Here is an 18,053-nt window from a genome sequence, read left to right on the forward strand (position 1 = left end):
CGGTCTACACAGACACACACACACATGCACACACACACTATCGTATCCCTTGCTTGCGCATGCGCACCGAGGCATAAAAACAGTTGACCTTTAATTGTAAGTTGGCCTGACCACTTTAAACTTGCTTGCTATGCCCCTGTTATGGTCTATCACACATAATTATGTGTTGTCAAAAGTTACTGTATGCTCTCACTTTTGTAGGGTGGGTGGACTCCACTGTTGTGGGCAGCCAGTAAAGGTCACACTGACTGTGCTAAAGAGCTGCTCTCCTCAGGAGCCGTGGTGGACCTGGCTAACAAGGTGAGTATCTGATACTAAACTGATGTGTCTATAGGCAGCATGTTCGTGACCATCACATCCTTTACTAGTGATGGTTGTGTGGTCCCTATGAGATCCCTAAGGCACTAACATTGACATGATCTACTAGTGTGTCGTACTGCATGTCCTTAATTTGTATGTACATTCATTGAGGTGGCCGGTATTTATTGTTTAAATAGAGGCTACAAAAGACGAATTAAAGTTATACATTCTAACAACCAAGCGCATCATGGGTAGTTGCGCATTTTTTGCTCATTGGCAATCCCGTTCCTTTACTTTATTTATGCAAGGCCGTAGCAAGCGGTCAGGTTTTGGCCTGACCACTTTTTGTAGCTGGGTAGGTAATGGTGGTCATTTTTGAAATTGCATGATAGTTTCCTGGTAATGGTCACCGATATTGTGCTGATTGGTGAGGAAAAGTTATGACCTTTTTTTAGGTAAAATTCACTGCTGTATACAAAAGTGTTCAAAGTAGAATGAAAGTCTAAAATTAATTGCTGCATCATCAGCAGCTACCAATAGCTAGCGTTCTAGTGCAGAGCTAAGTACATGTACTAAGTAGAGTAGCAACACTCGGTAAACAAGTTTGGCTACATGCTCTTCTGAAAAGGCTGCAATGGCATTCCAAGTAAGCAAAACTATAGGCATAACTCGAGAACGAAGCTTTATTTTGCAAATCCAAGAGAACATGACTAGAAACCTATAGAAACTCTTACTTGCACTTGATTCATCCTTGAGCAGCTGTAGCAGTCTACACAGACACACACAGACACACAGACACACACACACACACACACACACACATGCACACACACACACTATACCGTATCCCTTGTTTGCGCATGCGCACTGAGCCATAAAAACAGTTGACCTTTAATTGTAAGTTGGCCTGACCACTTTAAACTTGCTTGCTATGCCCCTGTTATGGTCTATCACACATAATTATGTGTTGTCAAAAGTTACTGTGTGCTCTCACTTTTGTAGGATGGGTGGACTCCACTGTTGTGGGCAGCCTATGGAGGTCACACTGACTGTGCTAAAGAGCTGCTCTCCTCAGGAGCCGTGGTGGACCTGGCTAACAAGGTGAGTATCTGATACTAAACTGATGTGTCTATAGGCAGCATGTTCGTGACCATCACATCCTTTACTAGTGATGGTTGTGTGGTCCCTATGAGATCCCTAAGGCACTAACATTGACATGATCTACTAGTGTGTCGTACTGCATGTCCTTAATTTGTATGTACATTCATTGAGGTGGCCGGTATTTATTGTTTAAATAGAGGCTACAAAAGACGAATTAAAGTTATACATTCTAACAACCAAGCGCATCATGGGTAGTTGCGCATTTTTTGCTCATTGGCAATCCCGTTCCTTTACTTTATTTATGCAAGGCCGTAGCAAGCGGTCAGGTTTTGGCCTGACCACTTTTTGTAGCTGGGTAGGTAATGGTGGTCATTTTTGAAATTGCATGATAGTTTCCTGGTAATGGTCACCGATATTGTGCTGATTGGTGAGGAAAAGTTATGACCTTTTTTTAGGTAAAATTCACTGCTGTATACAAAAGTGTTCAAAGTAGAATGAAAGTCTAAAATTAATTGCTGCATCATCAGCAGCTACCAATAGCTAGCGTTCTAGTGCAGAGCTAAGTACTAAGTAGAGTAGCAACACTCGGTAAACAAGTTTGGCTACATGCTCTTCTGAAAAGGCTGCAATGGCATTCCAAGTAAGCAAAACTATAGGCATAACTCGAGAACGAAGCTTTATTTTGCAAATCCAAGAGAACATGACTAGAAACCTATAGAAACTCTTACTTGCACTTGATTCATCCTTGAGCAGCTGTAGCGGTCTACACAGACACACACAGACACAGACACACACACACACACACACACACACACACACATGCACACACACACACTATACCGTATCCCTTGCTTGCGCATGCGCACTGAGCCATAAAAACAGTTGACCTTTAATTGTAAGTTGGCCTGACCACTTTAAACTTGCTTGCTATGCCCCTGTTATGGTCTATCACACATAATTATGTGTTGTCAAAAGTTACTGTATGCTGTAGGATGGGTTGACTCCACTCATGGAGGCAGCCAGTAAAGGTCACACTGACTGTGCTAAAGAGCTGCTCTCCTCAGGAGCCGTGGTGGACCTGGCTGACAAGGTGAGTAAACTGATGTGTCTATAGGCAACACGCTGGAATTATTAGCATTTAGGTATTATTTGCATGTACGTACAATTATAATGGACATTGCCTTAAAACCACCTCTATGTTGAATAATTGTTGACAAGAATTCCATGGAATTGATTGGATTGACTCATTATTTTGGTTTGTGTGGATTTTAATCTGCCGTCACTCAACTGCTCGCTTGCTGAAAGGTTATAGTTAGTGTTATGTAATTTCGTACGTGGGTGGATGACGTCAGAGGCACCCACTCTATTATAGTAAATATTGCCAACCCCTTTCCTTTACCTTCTTTATGGTCTATCACACAGATGTGTTGTCAAAAGTTACTGTATGCTCTCACTTTTGTAGGATGGGTGGACTCCACTGTTGTGGGCAGCCTATGGAGGTCACACTGACTGTGCTAAAGAGCTGCTCTCCTCAGGAGCCGTGGTGGACCTGGCTAACAAGGTGAGTATCTGATACTAAACTGATGTGTCTATAGGCAGCATGTTCGTGACCATCACATCCTTTACTAGTGATGGTTGTGTGGTCCCTATGAGATCCCTAAGGCACTAACATTGACATGATCTACTAGTGTGTCGTACTGCATGTCCTTAATTTGTATGTACATTCATTGAGGTGGCCGGTATTTATTGTTTAAATAGAGGCTACAAAAGACGAATTAAAGTTATACATTCTAACAACCAAGCGCATCATGGGTAGTTGCGCATTTTTTGCTCATTGGCAATCCCGTTCCTTTACTTTATTTATACAAGGCCGTAGCAAGCGGTCAGGTTTTGGCCTGACCACTTTTTGTAGCTGGGTAGGTAATGGTGGTCATTCTTGAAATTGCATGATCGTTTCCTGGTAATGGTCGCCGATATTGTGCTGATTGGTGAGAAAAAGTTATGACCTTCTTTTAGGTAAAATTCACCGCTGTATCAAAAGTGTTCATAGTAGAATGAAAGCACCGCAGGTGCTGATGCCTCGGTGGAGATGCCAAAGCTACATAACATAAAGCTGCTAATAGTTTTTATACACACATTATATCATGATGAACATTTTGCATTAATTAATTTTGCTGCATGCAAACTCAAAGAGTGGATAATGATCGACCACGATTGTTGTTAAAAACGATCGATGCCAAAGTCTAAAATTAATTGCTGCATCATCAGCAGCTACCAATAGCTAGCGTTCTAGTGCAGAGCTAAGTACTAAGTAGAGTAGCAACACTCGGTAAACAAGTTTGGCTACGTGCTCTTCTGAAAAGGCTGCAATGGCATTCCAAGTAAGCAAAACTATAGGCATAACTCGAGAACGAAGCTTTATTTTGCAAATCCAAGAGAACATGACTAGAAGCATAGAAACTCTTGCTCGCAGCTGTAGCGGTCTACACAGACACACACACACATGCACACACACACTATCGTATCCCTTGCTTGCGCATGCGCACCGAGGCATAAAAACAGTTGACCTTTAATTGTAAGTTGGCCTGACCACTTTAAACTTGCTTGCTATGCCCCTGTTATGGTCTATCACACATAATTATGTGTTGTCAAAAGTTACTGTATGCTCTCACTTTTGTAGGGTGGGTGGACTCCACTGTTGTGGGCAGCCAGTAAAGGTCACACTGACTGTGCTAAAGAGCTGCTCTCCTCAGGAGCCGTGGTGGACCTGGCTAACAAGGTGAGTATCTGATACTAAACTGATGTGTCTATAGGCAGCATGTTCGTGACCATCACATCCTTTACTAGTGATGGTTGTGTGGTCCCTATGAGATCCCTAAGGCACTAACATTGACATGATCTACTAGTGTGTCGTACTGCATGTCCTTAATTTGTATGTACATTCATTGAGGTGGCCGGTATTTATTGTTTAAATAGAGGCTACAAAAGACGAATTAAAGTTATACATTCTAACAACCAAGCGCATCATGGGTAGTTGCGCATTTTTTGCTCATTGGCAATCCCGTTCCTTTACTTTATTTATGCAAGGCCGTAGCAAGCGGTCAGGTTTTGGCCTGACCACTTTTTGTAGCTGGGTAGGTAATGGTGGTCATTTTTGAAATTGCATGATAGTTTCCTGGTAATGGTCACCGATATTGTGCTGATTGGTGAGGAAAAGTTATGACCTTTTTTTAGGTAAAATTCACTGCTGTATACAAAAGTGTTCAAAGTAGAATGAAAGTCTAAAATTAATTGCTGCATCATCAGCAGCTACCAATAGCTAGCGTTCTAGTGCAGAGCTAAGTACATGTACTAAGTAGAGTAGCAACACTCGGTAAACAAGTTTGGCTACATGCTCTTCTGAAAAGGCTGCAATGGCATTCCAAGTAAGCAAAACTATAGGCATAACTCGAGAACGAAGCTTTATTTTGCAAATCCAAGAGAACATGACTAGAAACCTATAGAAACTCTTACTTGCACTTGATTCATCCTTGAGCAGCTGTAGCAGTCTACACAGACACACACAGACACACAGACACACACACACACACACACACACACATGCACACACACACACTATACCGTATCCCTTGTTTGCGCATGCGCACTGAGCCATAAAAACAGTTGACCTTTAATTGTAAGTTGGCCTGACCACTTTAAACTTGCTTGCTATGCCCCTGTTATGGTCTATCACACATAATTATGTGTTGTCAAAAGTTACTGTGTGCTCTCACTTTTGTAGGATGGGTGGACTCCACTGTTGTGGGCAGCCTATGGAGGTCACACTGACTGTGCTAAAGAGCTGCTCTCCTCAGGAGCCGTGGTGGACCTGGCTAACAAGGTGAGTATCTGATACTAAACTGATGTGTCTATAGGCAGCATGTTCGTGACCATCACATCCTTTACTAGTGATGGTTGTGTGGTCCCTATGAGATCCCTAAGGCACTAACATTGACATGATCTACTAGTGTGTCGTACTGCATGTCCTTAATTTGTATGTACATTCATTGAGGTGGCCGGTATTTATTGTTTAAATAGAGGCTACAAAAGACGAATTAAAGTTATACATTCTAACAACCAAGCGCATCATGGGTAGTTGCGCATTTTTTGCTCATTGGCAATCCCGTTCCTTTACTTTATTTATGCAAGGCCGTAGCAAGCGGTCAGGTTTTGGCCTGACCACTTTTTGTAGCTGGGTAGGTAATGGTGGTCATTTTTGAAATTGCATGATAGTTTCCTGGTAATGGTCACCGATATTGTGCTGATTGGTGAGGAAAAGTTATGACCTTTTTTTAGGTAAAATTCACTGCTGTATACAAAAGTGTTCAAAGTAGAATGAAAGTCTAAAATTAATTGCTGCATCATCAGCAGCTACCAATAGCTAGCGTTCTAGTGCAGAGCTAAGTACTAAGTAGAGTAGCAACACTCGGTAAACAAGTTTGGCTACATGCTCTTCTGAAAAGGCTGCAATGGCATTCCAAGTAAGCAAAACTATAGGCATAACTCGAGAACGAAGCTTTATTTTGCAAATCCAAGAGAACATGACTAGAAACCTATAGAAACTCTTACTTGCACTTGATTCATCCTTGAGCAGCTGTAGCGGTCTACACAGACACACACAGACACAGACACACACACACACACACACACACACACACACATGCACACACACACACTATACCGTATCCCTTGCTTGCGCATGCGCACTGAGCCATAAAAACAGTTGACCTTTAATTGTAAGTTGGCCTGACCACTTTAAACTTGCTTGCTATGCCCCTGTTATGGTCTATCACACATAATTATGTGTTGTCAAAAGTTACTGTATGCTGTAGGATGGGTTGACTCCACTCATGGAGGCAGCCAGTAAAGGTCACACTGACTGTGCTAAAGAGCTGCTCTCCTCAGGAGCCGTGGTGGACCTGGCTGACAAGGTGAGTAAACTGATGTGTCTATAGGCAACACGCTGGAATTATTAGCATTTAGGTATTATTTGCATGTACGTACAATTATAATGGACATTGCCTTAAAACCACCTCTATGTTGAATAATTGTTGACAAGAATTCCATGGAATTGATTGGATTGACTCATTATTTTGGTTTGTGTGGATTTTAATCTGCCGTCACTCAACTGCTCGCTTGCTGAAAGGTTATAGTTAGTGTTATGTAATTTCGTACGTGGGTGGATGACGTCAGAGGCACCCACTCTATTATAGTAAATATTGCCAACCCCTTTCCTTTACCTTCTTTATGGTCTATCACACAGATGTGTTGTCAAAAGTTACTGTATGCTCTCACTTTTGTAGGATGGGTGGACTCCACTGTTGTGGGCAGCCTATGGAGGTCACACTGACTGTGCTAAAGAGCTGCTCTCCTCAGGAGCCGTGGTGGACCTGGCTAACAAGGTGAGTATCTGATACTAAACTGATGTGTCTATAGGCAGCATGTTCGTGACCATCACATCCTTTACTAGTGATGGTTGTGTGGTCCCTATGAGATCCCTAAGGCACTAACATTGACATGATCTACTAGTGTGTCGTACTGCATGTCCTTAATTTGTATGTACATTCATTGAGGTGGCCGGTATTTATTGTTTAAATAGAGGCTACAAAAGACGAATTAAAGTTATACATTCTAACAACCAAGCGCATCATGGGTAGTTGCGCATTTTTTGCTCATTGGCAATCCCGTTCCTTTACTTTATTTATACAAGGCCGTAGCAAGCGGTCAGGTTTTGGCCTGACCACTTTTTGTAGCTGGGTAGGTAATGGTGGTCATTCTTGAAATTGCATGATCGTTTCCTGGTAATGGTCGCCGATATTGTGCTGATTGGTGAGAAAAAGTTATGACCTTCTTTTAGGTAAAATTCACCGCTGTATCAAAAGTGTTCATAGTAGAATGAAAGCACCGCAGGTGCTGATGCCTCGGTGGAGATGCCAAAGCTACATAACATAAAGCTGCTAATAGTTTTTATACACACATTATATCATGATGAACATTTTGCATTAATTAATTTTGCTGCATGCAAACTCAAAGAGTGGATAATGATCGACCACGATTGTTGTTAAAAACGATCGATGCCAAAGTCTAAAATTAATTGCTGCATCATCAGCAGCTACCAATAGCTAGCGTTCTAGTGCAGAGCTAAGTACTAAGTAGAGTAGCAACACTCGGTAAACAAGTTTGGCTACGTGCTCTTCTGAAAAGGCTGCAATGGCATTCCAAGTAAGCAAAACTATAGGCATAACTCGAGAACGAAGCTTTATTTTGCAAATCCAAGAGAACATGACTAGAAGCATAGAAACTCTTGCTCGCAGCTGTAGCGGTCTACACAGACACACACACACATGCACACACACACTATCGTATCCCTTGCTTGCGCATGCGCACCGAGGCATAAAAACAGTTGACCTTTAATTGTAAGTTGGCCTGACCACTTTAAACTTGCTTGCTATGCCCCTGTTATGGTCTATCACACATAATTATGTGTTGTCAAAAGTTACTGTATGCTGTAGGGTGGGTTGACTCCACTCATGAAGGCAGCCAGTAAAGGTCACACTGACTGTGCTAAAGAGCTGCTCTCCTCAGGAGCCGTGATAGACCTGGCTGACAAGGTGAGTAAACTGATGTGTCTATAGGCAACACGCTGGAATTATTAGCATTTAGGTATTATTTGCATGTACGTACAATTATAATGGACATTGCCTTAAAACCACCTCTATGTTGAATAATTGTTGACAAGAATTCCATGGAATTGATTGGATTGACTCATTATTTTGGTTTGTGTGGATTTTAATCTGCTGTCACTCAATTGCTACATGTAGCTTGCTGAAAGGTTAGAGTTAGTGTTATGTACTTTCGTACGTGGGTGGATGACGTCAAATGCAACCACTCTATTATAGTAAATAATGCCAACCCCTTTCCTTTACTTAATTTATGGTCTATCACACAAATGTGTTGTCAAAAGTTACTGTATGCTCTCACTTTTGTAGGATGGGTGGACTCCACTCTTGTGGGCAGCCTATGGAGGTCACACTGACTGTGCTAAAGAGCTACTCTCCTCAGGAGCCGTGATAGACCTGGCTAACAAGGTGAGTATCTGATACTAAACTGATGTGTCTATAGGCAGCATGTCCGTGACCATCACATCATGTACTAGTGATGGTTGTGTGGTTCCTATGAGATTCCTAAGGCACTAACATTGACATGATCTACTAGTGTGTCGTACTGCATGTCCTTAATTTGTATGTACATTCATTGAGGTGGCTGGCATTTATTGTTTAAATAAAGGCTACAAAAGATGAATTACATTCTAACAACAAAGCGCATCATGGGTAGTTGCGCATTTTTTGCTCATTGGCAATCCCGTTCCTTTACTTTATTTATGCAAGGCCGTATCAAGCGGTCAGGTTTTGGCCTGACCACTTTTTGTAGCTGGGTAGGTAATGGTGGTCATTCTTGAAATTGCATGATCATTTCCTGGTAATGGTCGCCGATATTGTGCCGCGCGCATTTTTTACTCATTGGCAATCCCGTTCCTTTACTTTATTTATGCAAGGCCGTACCAAGCGGTCAGGTTTTGGCCTGACCACTTTTTGTAGCTGGGTAGGTATAATGGTGGTCATTCTTGAAATTAATTGCATGATCGTTTCCTGGTAATGGTCGCCGATATTGTGCCGCATGCTGATTGGTGAGGAAAAGTGATGACCTTTTTTTAAGTAAAATTCACTGCTGTATACAAAAGTGTTCATAGTAGAATGAAAACACCGCAGGTGCTGATGCCTCGGTGTAGATGCCAAAGCTACATTATCAGACACGTCTAATTACCCCAGACACTCTTTTGGGCAATTTTCGTTGTTCTATAATACAACGGACACTCCAGTACTTTAATATTACATTTGTTCTAAATATCCGGACAATACCTTGAAAAGTTGAGTTACCATTCATAGACAACAAGTAAGACTTGGAGTGCTGCAGTTAGATAGCTTTGAGTAGCTAGTTTTAGATAGCTATATAGTGCAACTATTCAGTCGTACCCTGTTCTATAAACTTAGCTAGCTCGCATGCAGCTGCTTACTTGTTCTAATTATTCCGGACACTTCGCATGCTCTATAAAAAATCTGTTCCAACTAGTGTTCAAGCTGGCGCTGTGCTAATGCCTCTCGCCATGTTTTTGCTTTCGCTCAAAAGTATTAGAGTGTTATATTAGTTTCTATTATATTAAAGTTAGCTTATCTATATAAAGTCACTGAGAAGAAAAGACTTATTTACATGCATCTATTGTTGTTATTTATTGTATTATGTAGCTTACCAGGACCTCAAGAAAGAAGAAAATTGATTCTTCCAGGATCTGTAGTTCAGTGTATATTATAATATCTAAGAAGAAAAGACCTGTGTACATGCATATTGTTATCTATATTGTTAAAATTATGGTAGTGTTTTGTGGCTTACCAGGCCCTCAAGACAAAGATGATTCTGCCAGGAGGATCTGGATCTGGATCTTGGATATTATTTTCTCACACGTGGGGAATGAGCGCGCATGCGCATTACATCCACAGGAATAATTAAAGGGTGTGTCCAATTTCACAAATGGCTACTGCACTGCTAGCTAGCTAGTTGGGCGGAGTCCAACCACTTGGCACCGGAGTCCAACTAGCTAGCTAGCTAGCTGTTTTTTAACAGATATTTTCTGAGTATTGTAGCTAACAAAAGCTAGCGCTTTAGTGCAAGGCTAACTCATATGTTGAATAGAAAGTTTGTGCGGACAGATGATGCTATGAAAGATTCTGAAGAGGCCTTCAATGTGAGTCAAACTAGCCATAACTCGAGAAAGAAGCTTTAGTTTACTAATCCACGAATCAAAATCCAAGAGAACGTGGCTAGAAGCCTATAGAAGCTGTTAGCTTTTGTCGCATTGCAACAGTTACAGCTGGAACAGACACACACATGCACACACACACACACACACACACACACACACACACAGTCAGCTTTACCGTATCCCTTGTGCGGCTACGCCTTGAGGCATAATTATACCCGGACAATTTCCAAATAATTATTTTTTGCTGTCCGATAAATTAGAAGATATACGATAATAGCTTTATACACACATTATATCATGATCAGGGGCTTCCCCTCTTTGCACTAATAAAGTGAGCACATGTACTTTATAGAGTACATAGTTGCGTAGTTATACTTAACAAACAGCTTTATACATGTATCTATACCTCTTACAGTAGTTGATGACTGAACAGAGCTGTCATTTGTCTTAACTCTTAATGTGCAATTACCATTGCCAGTATTGCTCTGTCAGCAAAGTACATGTCATACGCATTAGACCACTTTTACCTCTTACAATGTACGTCTCATCCCTTCATATGATCATCATCACAGGATGGAGAGACTGCTCTGATGATGGCCAAGAAATCATATCGCCCTAACCCTTCAGTAATAAAGCTGTTGGAGGAAGCTGCTAAGTCACATGTGAGTCCATATACCTCAATAATGCATACACTGATCACAGAGGAGGTACAATTAGCCTCCTCTGCATTGATCATAAGTGTTTTAGTTAGTTCTTCCTGAATTACAATTACTGTAACATTAATTAAAAACACATTAATCAATTATTAGAAGTGTTTTCCTTTCACCAAGAGTTCATTATAGCCTAGATTGTATATTTTGTTGTGGCTCATGTTAGTATCTGTGGTGATGATTGAGAGGTGTTGTTAGCATTCAAGCTATAGGTGTACTAATATAGACGTTCATTGCATGGATAATTGAAGTGTGGAATGTGTATTATATTGTATTGCTCTTCACAGGGCCATGATACAGTCAGAGAAGAGGTGTCTTCTAAATTAGGTATGTCAGCAGGAACAAGGCTATAACTATAATATTGTGTGTGGAAGTGTTCTACAGTAGCGGTCAATATAAAGTACAGTGACCCTACTGTATATACCAAACACAGTTCTAGTATCACTATAATCTGAACTAGCTTACGTCAGCTGGTAATTTACCAAACTCAGACTCAGTTACTCATTCTGCAAAAGAATATAATAATTTACTTACTTAATAGGCATAATTTCTATACTGCAGATAATTCACCTGCCCCATATCTTACCATCAGTATGTCTCCAACATTGAGTATGTATAAGCTTAGCTGCTTTGGTGTTATGGTAATTGTTCATGCCACTAATCAATGTATAATTATAGGACCATCCGCTAAACGAGTCACTCTTCAAGAACTAGTAGAGCAATACAATCTGACTGACGAGCAACTCGACAGTGAAATAGAGGTTCCCGATACTCCCGAATTGGCCTTATGTTTTGATGATGTGGAACTTTATTCAACTGCAATGGGGCTAGCTATTGCTGAACAAGCCGATGTGAACCAATCACGTGGAACTCAAGCAGCCATGATGAAGTGCTTGCAAATCTGGAAACAACACAATCCTTTTCAAGCAACTTACAGAGCTCTACTGGATATCGCACTGAGATTGAGGAAAGGAGACACAGCTCATCAAGTCTGTCAGCAATTGACCAAACGTAAGTATACATGCATGTACACATGTTACTACATGTCAGGTGATAACCACCCTCCGCCTAAGCCCTCTACTAAGTAGCTATTCGACTCATATCCATAATTACCGGTATTAAGATTGAAATCACAACAGAGAAGACAATCCCTACAGATTGTGACCATCATGCATGCATGCTTGTACACGTCCCGCACTGTTGAGTACAAGCGAGGTATATAGGGTAGTGTGCTTGTGTGTAGACTGTTAGAGCTGCTCAAGAATCAGCAAGAAGAGTTTCTATAGGCTTCTAATGTTTTCTTGGATTTGTATTTGTGGATTTGCAAAATAAAGCTTCGCCATTGCAGCCTTTTCAGAAGAGTCCGTAGCAAAACTTATTCACCGAGTGTTGCTACTCTACTTATAATATTAGTTATCTCTGCACTAGAATGCTAGCTGCAAGAGTGAGAAGAGACTGCTGACTTGCAGCCAATAATTTTAGACTTGTATCAATCGTTTTTAACAACAATCATCGTGGATCATTACCCACTATTTGAGTTTCCCTGTGATTGTGTATTCTGCGCAGCAAATTAAAAATGTTCATTATGATAATTATAATCAATGTGTGTATAAAAGCTAGCTATTAGTAGTTTTATGTTATGTAGCTTTGGCACCTGCGGTGCTTTCATCAATCGGACTTCAGTTTTGATACAAAATGTGCCACATAAATAATAATTATTTACCACTACTTTGGTTCAATAATTATTTTATCTTGTATAACCGATTGTTTACTTTTTTACAGTCAATATTCAAAACCGAACCTACTTAAAAAAACTGGATGAGCTGATGGCCGACAAAAGTGGTACTATAGAGCTACACTACCTCAAGACACACTTCATTGGTCCCTCGGGTCTTGGAAAAACGACCACTCGACAGCGGCTTGTTGGATCCATCACTAACCTGTCTTTGCTGCCTGAAGATCAAAGGAAACGTTGCAGTACATTACTAGTCGAGTGTGAACAAGTATTGGCCTTTGTGGACAAATCTGGAACAAAGCTTGAATTCAAAGCATCTTCAAGTCTAGAGGAAGAAACACAGTTTATCTTCTCTTACCTTATGTCCTGTGAACCTATTGAAGACAGCACTGTCAGCAATACTAGTACACCTAAGGAACAGCCCAAAAAAGAAACCACTGACCCAAAGAAGCTAACTCAACTCAAGATCGATGAAGCTGCTACTGTACCCAAAGAAACAGTGTCACCAACACCAGAACCACCGGAAAAGGTTGTGAAAGTGACCACTGTAGATGTTGGAAAGGTTGTCTCGAGACTCCGGAGCATTGTGGGTTCAGGAGAGTACACTAAAGAGCTGCTGAACAAAGTCCTACTCAATCTGATCGATATAGGTGGGCAGCCTGGATTCGTGGAGATGTTTCCTTTTCTAAGCAAAGGCGCAGGGATTTTCCTAGTATTCTTTCGACTGGACAAAGACCTCGATGACATGTGTCAAGTCTCCTACGAACGAGGAAAGGACAAGATCACACCGTACGATTCAACGTACACAAGCAGAGAAACGCTCTCTCAAATCCTGTCAGCTATCAACTACCATACCAAGATTGACTCGGACATTGACAGAGAGCAGTGTAGTAAACTGGGCAATCTAGGCTCTGCTAAGCCTGTTGCTACCCTCATAGGTACTTTCAAGGATGAACTGGCAATGCAAATCAAAGTCGATCTCCTGTACGAGAAATGTTTTGCCTCCACAAAAGCTCTCAGCAAAAGCGATAGTACCACTGCCAGCAAGAGCAATAGTACCACTGCCAGCAAGAGTGATAGTACCACAGCCGACAAGAGCAATAGTACCACTGCCAGCAAGAGCGATAGCACCACAGCTGACAAGAGCGATAGCACCACTACCAGCAAGAGCGATAGTACCACTGCCAGCAAGAGCGATAGTACCACAGCTGACAAGAGCGATAGCACCACTGCCAGCAAGAGCGATAGTACCACTGCCAGCAAGAGCGATAGTACCACTGCCAGCAAGAGCGATAGTACCACAGCTGACAAGAGCGATAGTAGCACTGCCAGCAAGAGCGATAGTACCACAGCTGACAAGAGCGATAGTACCACTGCCAGCAAGAGCGATAGTACCACAGTTGACAAGAGCAATGGTACCACTGCCAGCAAGAGCGATAGTACCACTGCCAGCAAGAGCGATAGTACCACAGCTGACAAGAGCGATAGCACCACTGCCAGCAAGAGCGATAGTACCACTGCCAGCAAGAGCGATAGTACCACTGCCAGCAAGAGCGATAGTACCACAGCTGACAAGAGCGATAGTAGCACTGCCAGCAAGAGCGATAGTACCACAGCTGACAAGAGCGATAGTACCACTGCCAGCAAGAGCGATAGTACCACAGTTGACAAGAGCAATGGTACCACTGCCAGCAAGAGCGATAGTACCACTGCCAGCAAGAGCGATAGTACCACAGCTGACAAGAGCGATAGCACCACTGCCAGCAAGAGCGATAGTACCACTGCCAGCAAGAGCGATAGTACCACTGCCAGCAAGAGCGATAGTACCACAGCTGACAAGAGCGATAGTAGCACTGCCAGCAAGAGCGATAGTACCACAGCTGACAAGAGCGATAGTACCACTGCCAGCAAGAGCGATAGTACCACAGTTGACAAGAGCAATGGTACCACTGCCAGCAAGAGCCATAGTACCACTGACAGCAAGAGCGATAGTACCACTGCCAGCAAGAGCGATAGTACCACTGCCGACAAGAGCAATAGTACCACAGCCGACAAGAGCAATAGTACCACTGCCAGCAAGAGCGATAGTACCACAGCTGACAAGAGCGATAGTACCACTGCCGACAAGAGCGATAGTACCACTGCCAGCAAGAGCGATAGTACCACAACCGACAAGAGCGATAGTACCACTGCCAGCAAGAGCGATAGTAACACAGCCAGCAAGACCACTGCCAGCAAGAGCGATAGCACTACTGCCAGCAAGAGCAATAGTACCACAGCCAGCAAGACCACTGCCAGCAAGAGCGATAGTACCACTGCCGACAAGAGCGATAGCACCACTGCCAGCAAGAGCGATAGTACCACAGCCAGCAAGACCACTGCCAGCAAGAGCGATAGTACCACTGCCGACAAGAGCGATAGCACCACTACCAGCAAGAGCGATAGCACCACTGCCAGCAGGAGCGATAGCACCACTGCCAGCAGGAGCGATAGCACTACTGCCAGCAAGAGCGATAGTACCACTGCCGACAAGAGCGATAGCACCACTGCCAGCAAAAGCGATAGCACCACTGCCGACAAGAGTGATAGTACCACAGCCGACAAGAGCAATAGTACCACTGTCAGCAAGAGCGATAGTACCACAGCCAGCAAGGCCACTGCCAGCAAGAGCGATAGCACCATTGCCGACAAGAGCGATAGTGCCACTGCCAGCAAGAGCGATAGTACCACTGCCGACAAGAGCGATAGTACCACTGCCGACAAGAGCGATAGCACCACTGCCAGCAAGAGCGATAGTACCACAGCCAGCAAGACCATTGCCAGCAAGAGCGATAGTACCACTGCCGACAAGAGCGATAGTACCACTTCCAGCAAGAGCGATAGCACCACTGCCAGCAGGAGCGATAGCACCACTGCCAGCAGGAGCGATAGCACCACTGCCGACAAGAGCGATAGCACCACTGCCAGCAAGAGCAATAGCACCACTGCCAGCAAGAGCGATAGTACCACTGCCGACAAGAGCGATAACACCACTGCCAGCAAAAGCGATAGCACCACTGCCGACAAGAGTGATAGTACCACAGCCGACAAGAGCAATAGTACCACTGCCAGCAAGAGCGATAGTACCACAGCCAGCAAGGCCACTTCCAGCAAGAGCGATAGCACCATTGCCGACAAGAGCGATAGTGCCACTGCCAGCAAGAGCGATAGTACCACTGCCGACAAGAGCGATAGTACCACTGCCGACAAAAGCGATAGCACCACTGCCAGCAAGAGCGATAGTACCACAGCCAGCAAGACCATTGCCAGCAAGAGCGATAGTACCACTGCCGACAAGAGCGATAGTACCACTTCCAGCAAGAGCGATAGCACCACTGCCAGCAGGAGCGATAGCACCACTGCCGACAAGAGCGATAGCACCACTGCCAGCAAGAGCAATAGCACCACTGCCAGCAAGAGCGATAGCACCACTGCCAGCAAGAGCGATAGTACCACTGCCGACAAGAGCGATAGCACCACTGCCAGCAAGAGTGATAGCACCACTGCCGACAAGAGCGATAGTACCACAGCCGACAAGAGCAATAGTACCACTGCCAGCAAGAGCGATAGTACCACAGCCAGCAAGGCCACTGCCAGCAAGAGCGATAGTACCACTGCCGACAAGAGCGATAGTACCACTGCCAGCAAGAGCGATAGCACCACTGCTAGCAGAAGCGATAGCACCACTGCCAGCAAGAGCGATAGTACCACTGTCGACAAGAGCGATAGTACCACTGCCAGCAAGAGCGATAGTACCACTGCCGACAAGAGCCTAAATGAACACGAAAAAAAAAAAGCAATTCGGAACGTTTTGAATCAACAGAAGAGTGATGAGCATGCTAACGTCAGTGCAGATGACATGGCTGCCATTGAGCAAACAGTCAGCCAACACCTCAACTCAGACACTTTCAAGAAAGATGTCCAAGACCGCTTAGAGCAAAAGTTGACAGAGAAAAACGAAGCTGTGACCAAGATTACCAGCAAGTTTGAGAAATTACTTTCAAATCCAAAAGACAAGAAGTTCATAGCAGTCGACAACTATGAAGGCACTGATTCTGATATGGAACCTCTTCGTGAACATCTTCATGGCATATTTAGTAGCTATTTCAAAGATGCCAAGCTTCGAATTCGCCCACAACAGCTTTTGTTGGGAGTTGTACTGAGAAAAGAGTATGACATTGTGTCTATGGAAGATTGCATTCGTATCGGTACCGAGGGGTTAAAGATGACAGAGAAGGAAGTTCGATTCACCGTTTGGTACCTGGATCGATACATTGGAGCTTTGATATATCATCCAGAGATCAAGGACAAAGATGGTTGGTTTGGAAACTTTGTCATTTGCAACCCCCAAGTGGTATTCAACAGCCTCAGTGTTTTCGTTGTCAAGCCGCTGCTGGAGCTCCATTTTGAAGAGGGTAATATTCAGTTTAATGATAATGAGAGAAAAAATTGGATACTCAAGGGTCAATTCTTACTGAAAACAATCACTCGATGCCATTCGGAGGAAAACCAGGGGGTGAAGAAAGACCAGTTGATTCCTATTGAGAAGCTGCTCATACTACTCGAGCATTCCCACCTTTTGGCCAAAATCACAACAGTGGAGGAAGACCATACCACAGAAGAAGTTGAAACGACATATTTCATCCCCGCTATTCTCAAGTGTGCATCTCGCGAGGAACTAACAAAACCACCCCCCACTGGTATTGATACACCCTCTCCAATCAAGATCACATTCAAACCCCAATACGTTCCCATTGGAGTATTCTGTGCCATGATCAGTGAATTGGTCTCAAGGGGGAGTACTGGAATTCTGGGCATGACATGGAAACTTGCCGCTGATACCTCAGTAAAGAGAAACCTCGTCTCCTTTCACATTGACGAATCTGCCAAGCATTTTGTTACCCTGATTTCTCATGTTGATTGCTACGAGATACGGATTATTCGACAGAATCGAAAGTATACGATGCACCAGCTTTGTTCCTACGTCCTCTCAACCCTCCTGTTGGTGATGAAGGACATTAGTCCACTACTCTCTCCAATCATTGCCTTCGACTGCTACTGTGGCAGACATGAAAATGCCACGAAACTCTGTGTCCTCACACCTGGATTATATCCCAGCTTTAACTGCACCAGTGAAGTTTCTCTGAGTCCTCACCAAAAATGCTGGTTTGCAGAAGTAAGTAAACCATCAGTGCACTGTGTTATGAGTAGAAGTTTTGATCGTAATTTTACCTACATAATTTCACTCTTTCCCCATTTCTACCTTCGTTTCCAATCTGTACTTACTCTTTATTAAACATTAACTTGTGTG

General features: G+C 43.3%; 2 protein-coding genes across 2 annotated transcripts in view; both read left to right on the forward strand.

Moving 5' to 3' along the window:
• Positions 1-18,053, forward strand: part of LOC135333670 (uncharacterized) — a 99,154-nt gene that overhangs the window by 30,476 nt on the left and 50,625 nt on the right. The gene's annotated exons all lie outside the window — the stretch shown is intronic.
• The window catches only part of LOC135333045 (serine-rich adhesin for platelets-like), a 60,901-nt gene that overhangs the window by 425 nt on the left and 42,423 nt on the right, over positions 1-18,053 (forward strand). The window contains exons 2-13 of the mRNA XM_064527978.1: positions 202-300; positions 1,303-1,401; positions 2,393-2,491; positions 2,864-2,962; positions 4,082-4,180; positions 5,183-5,281; positions 6,273-6,371; positions 8,430-8,528; positions 10,831-10,920; positions 11,256-11,295; positions 11,647-11,979; positions 12,751-17,918. Coding sequence (XP_064384048.1) covers positions 202-300; positions 1,303-1,401; positions 2,393-2,491; positions 2,864-2,962; positions 4,082-4,180; positions 5,183-5,281; positions 6,273-6,371; positions 8,430-8,528; positions 10,831-10,920; positions 11,256-11,295; positions 11,647-11,979; positions 12,751-17,918 — 6,423 coding nt within the window. The remainder of the gene's footprint in view (positions 1-201; positions 301-1,302; positions 1,402-2,392; positions 2,492-2,863; positions 2,963-4,081; positions 4,181-5,182; positions 5,282-6,272; positions 6,372-8,429; positions 8,529-10,830; positions 10,921-11,255; positions 11,296-11,646; positions 11,980-12,750; positions 17,919-18,053) is intronic.

Source organism: Halichondria panicea, chromosome 3 (assembly GCF_963675165.1).
Source record: "Halichondria panicea chromosome 3, odHalPani1.1, whole genome shotgun sequence".
NCBI lineage: Eukaryota > Metazoa > Porifera > Demospongiae > Suberitida > Halichondriidae > Halichondria > Halichondria panicea.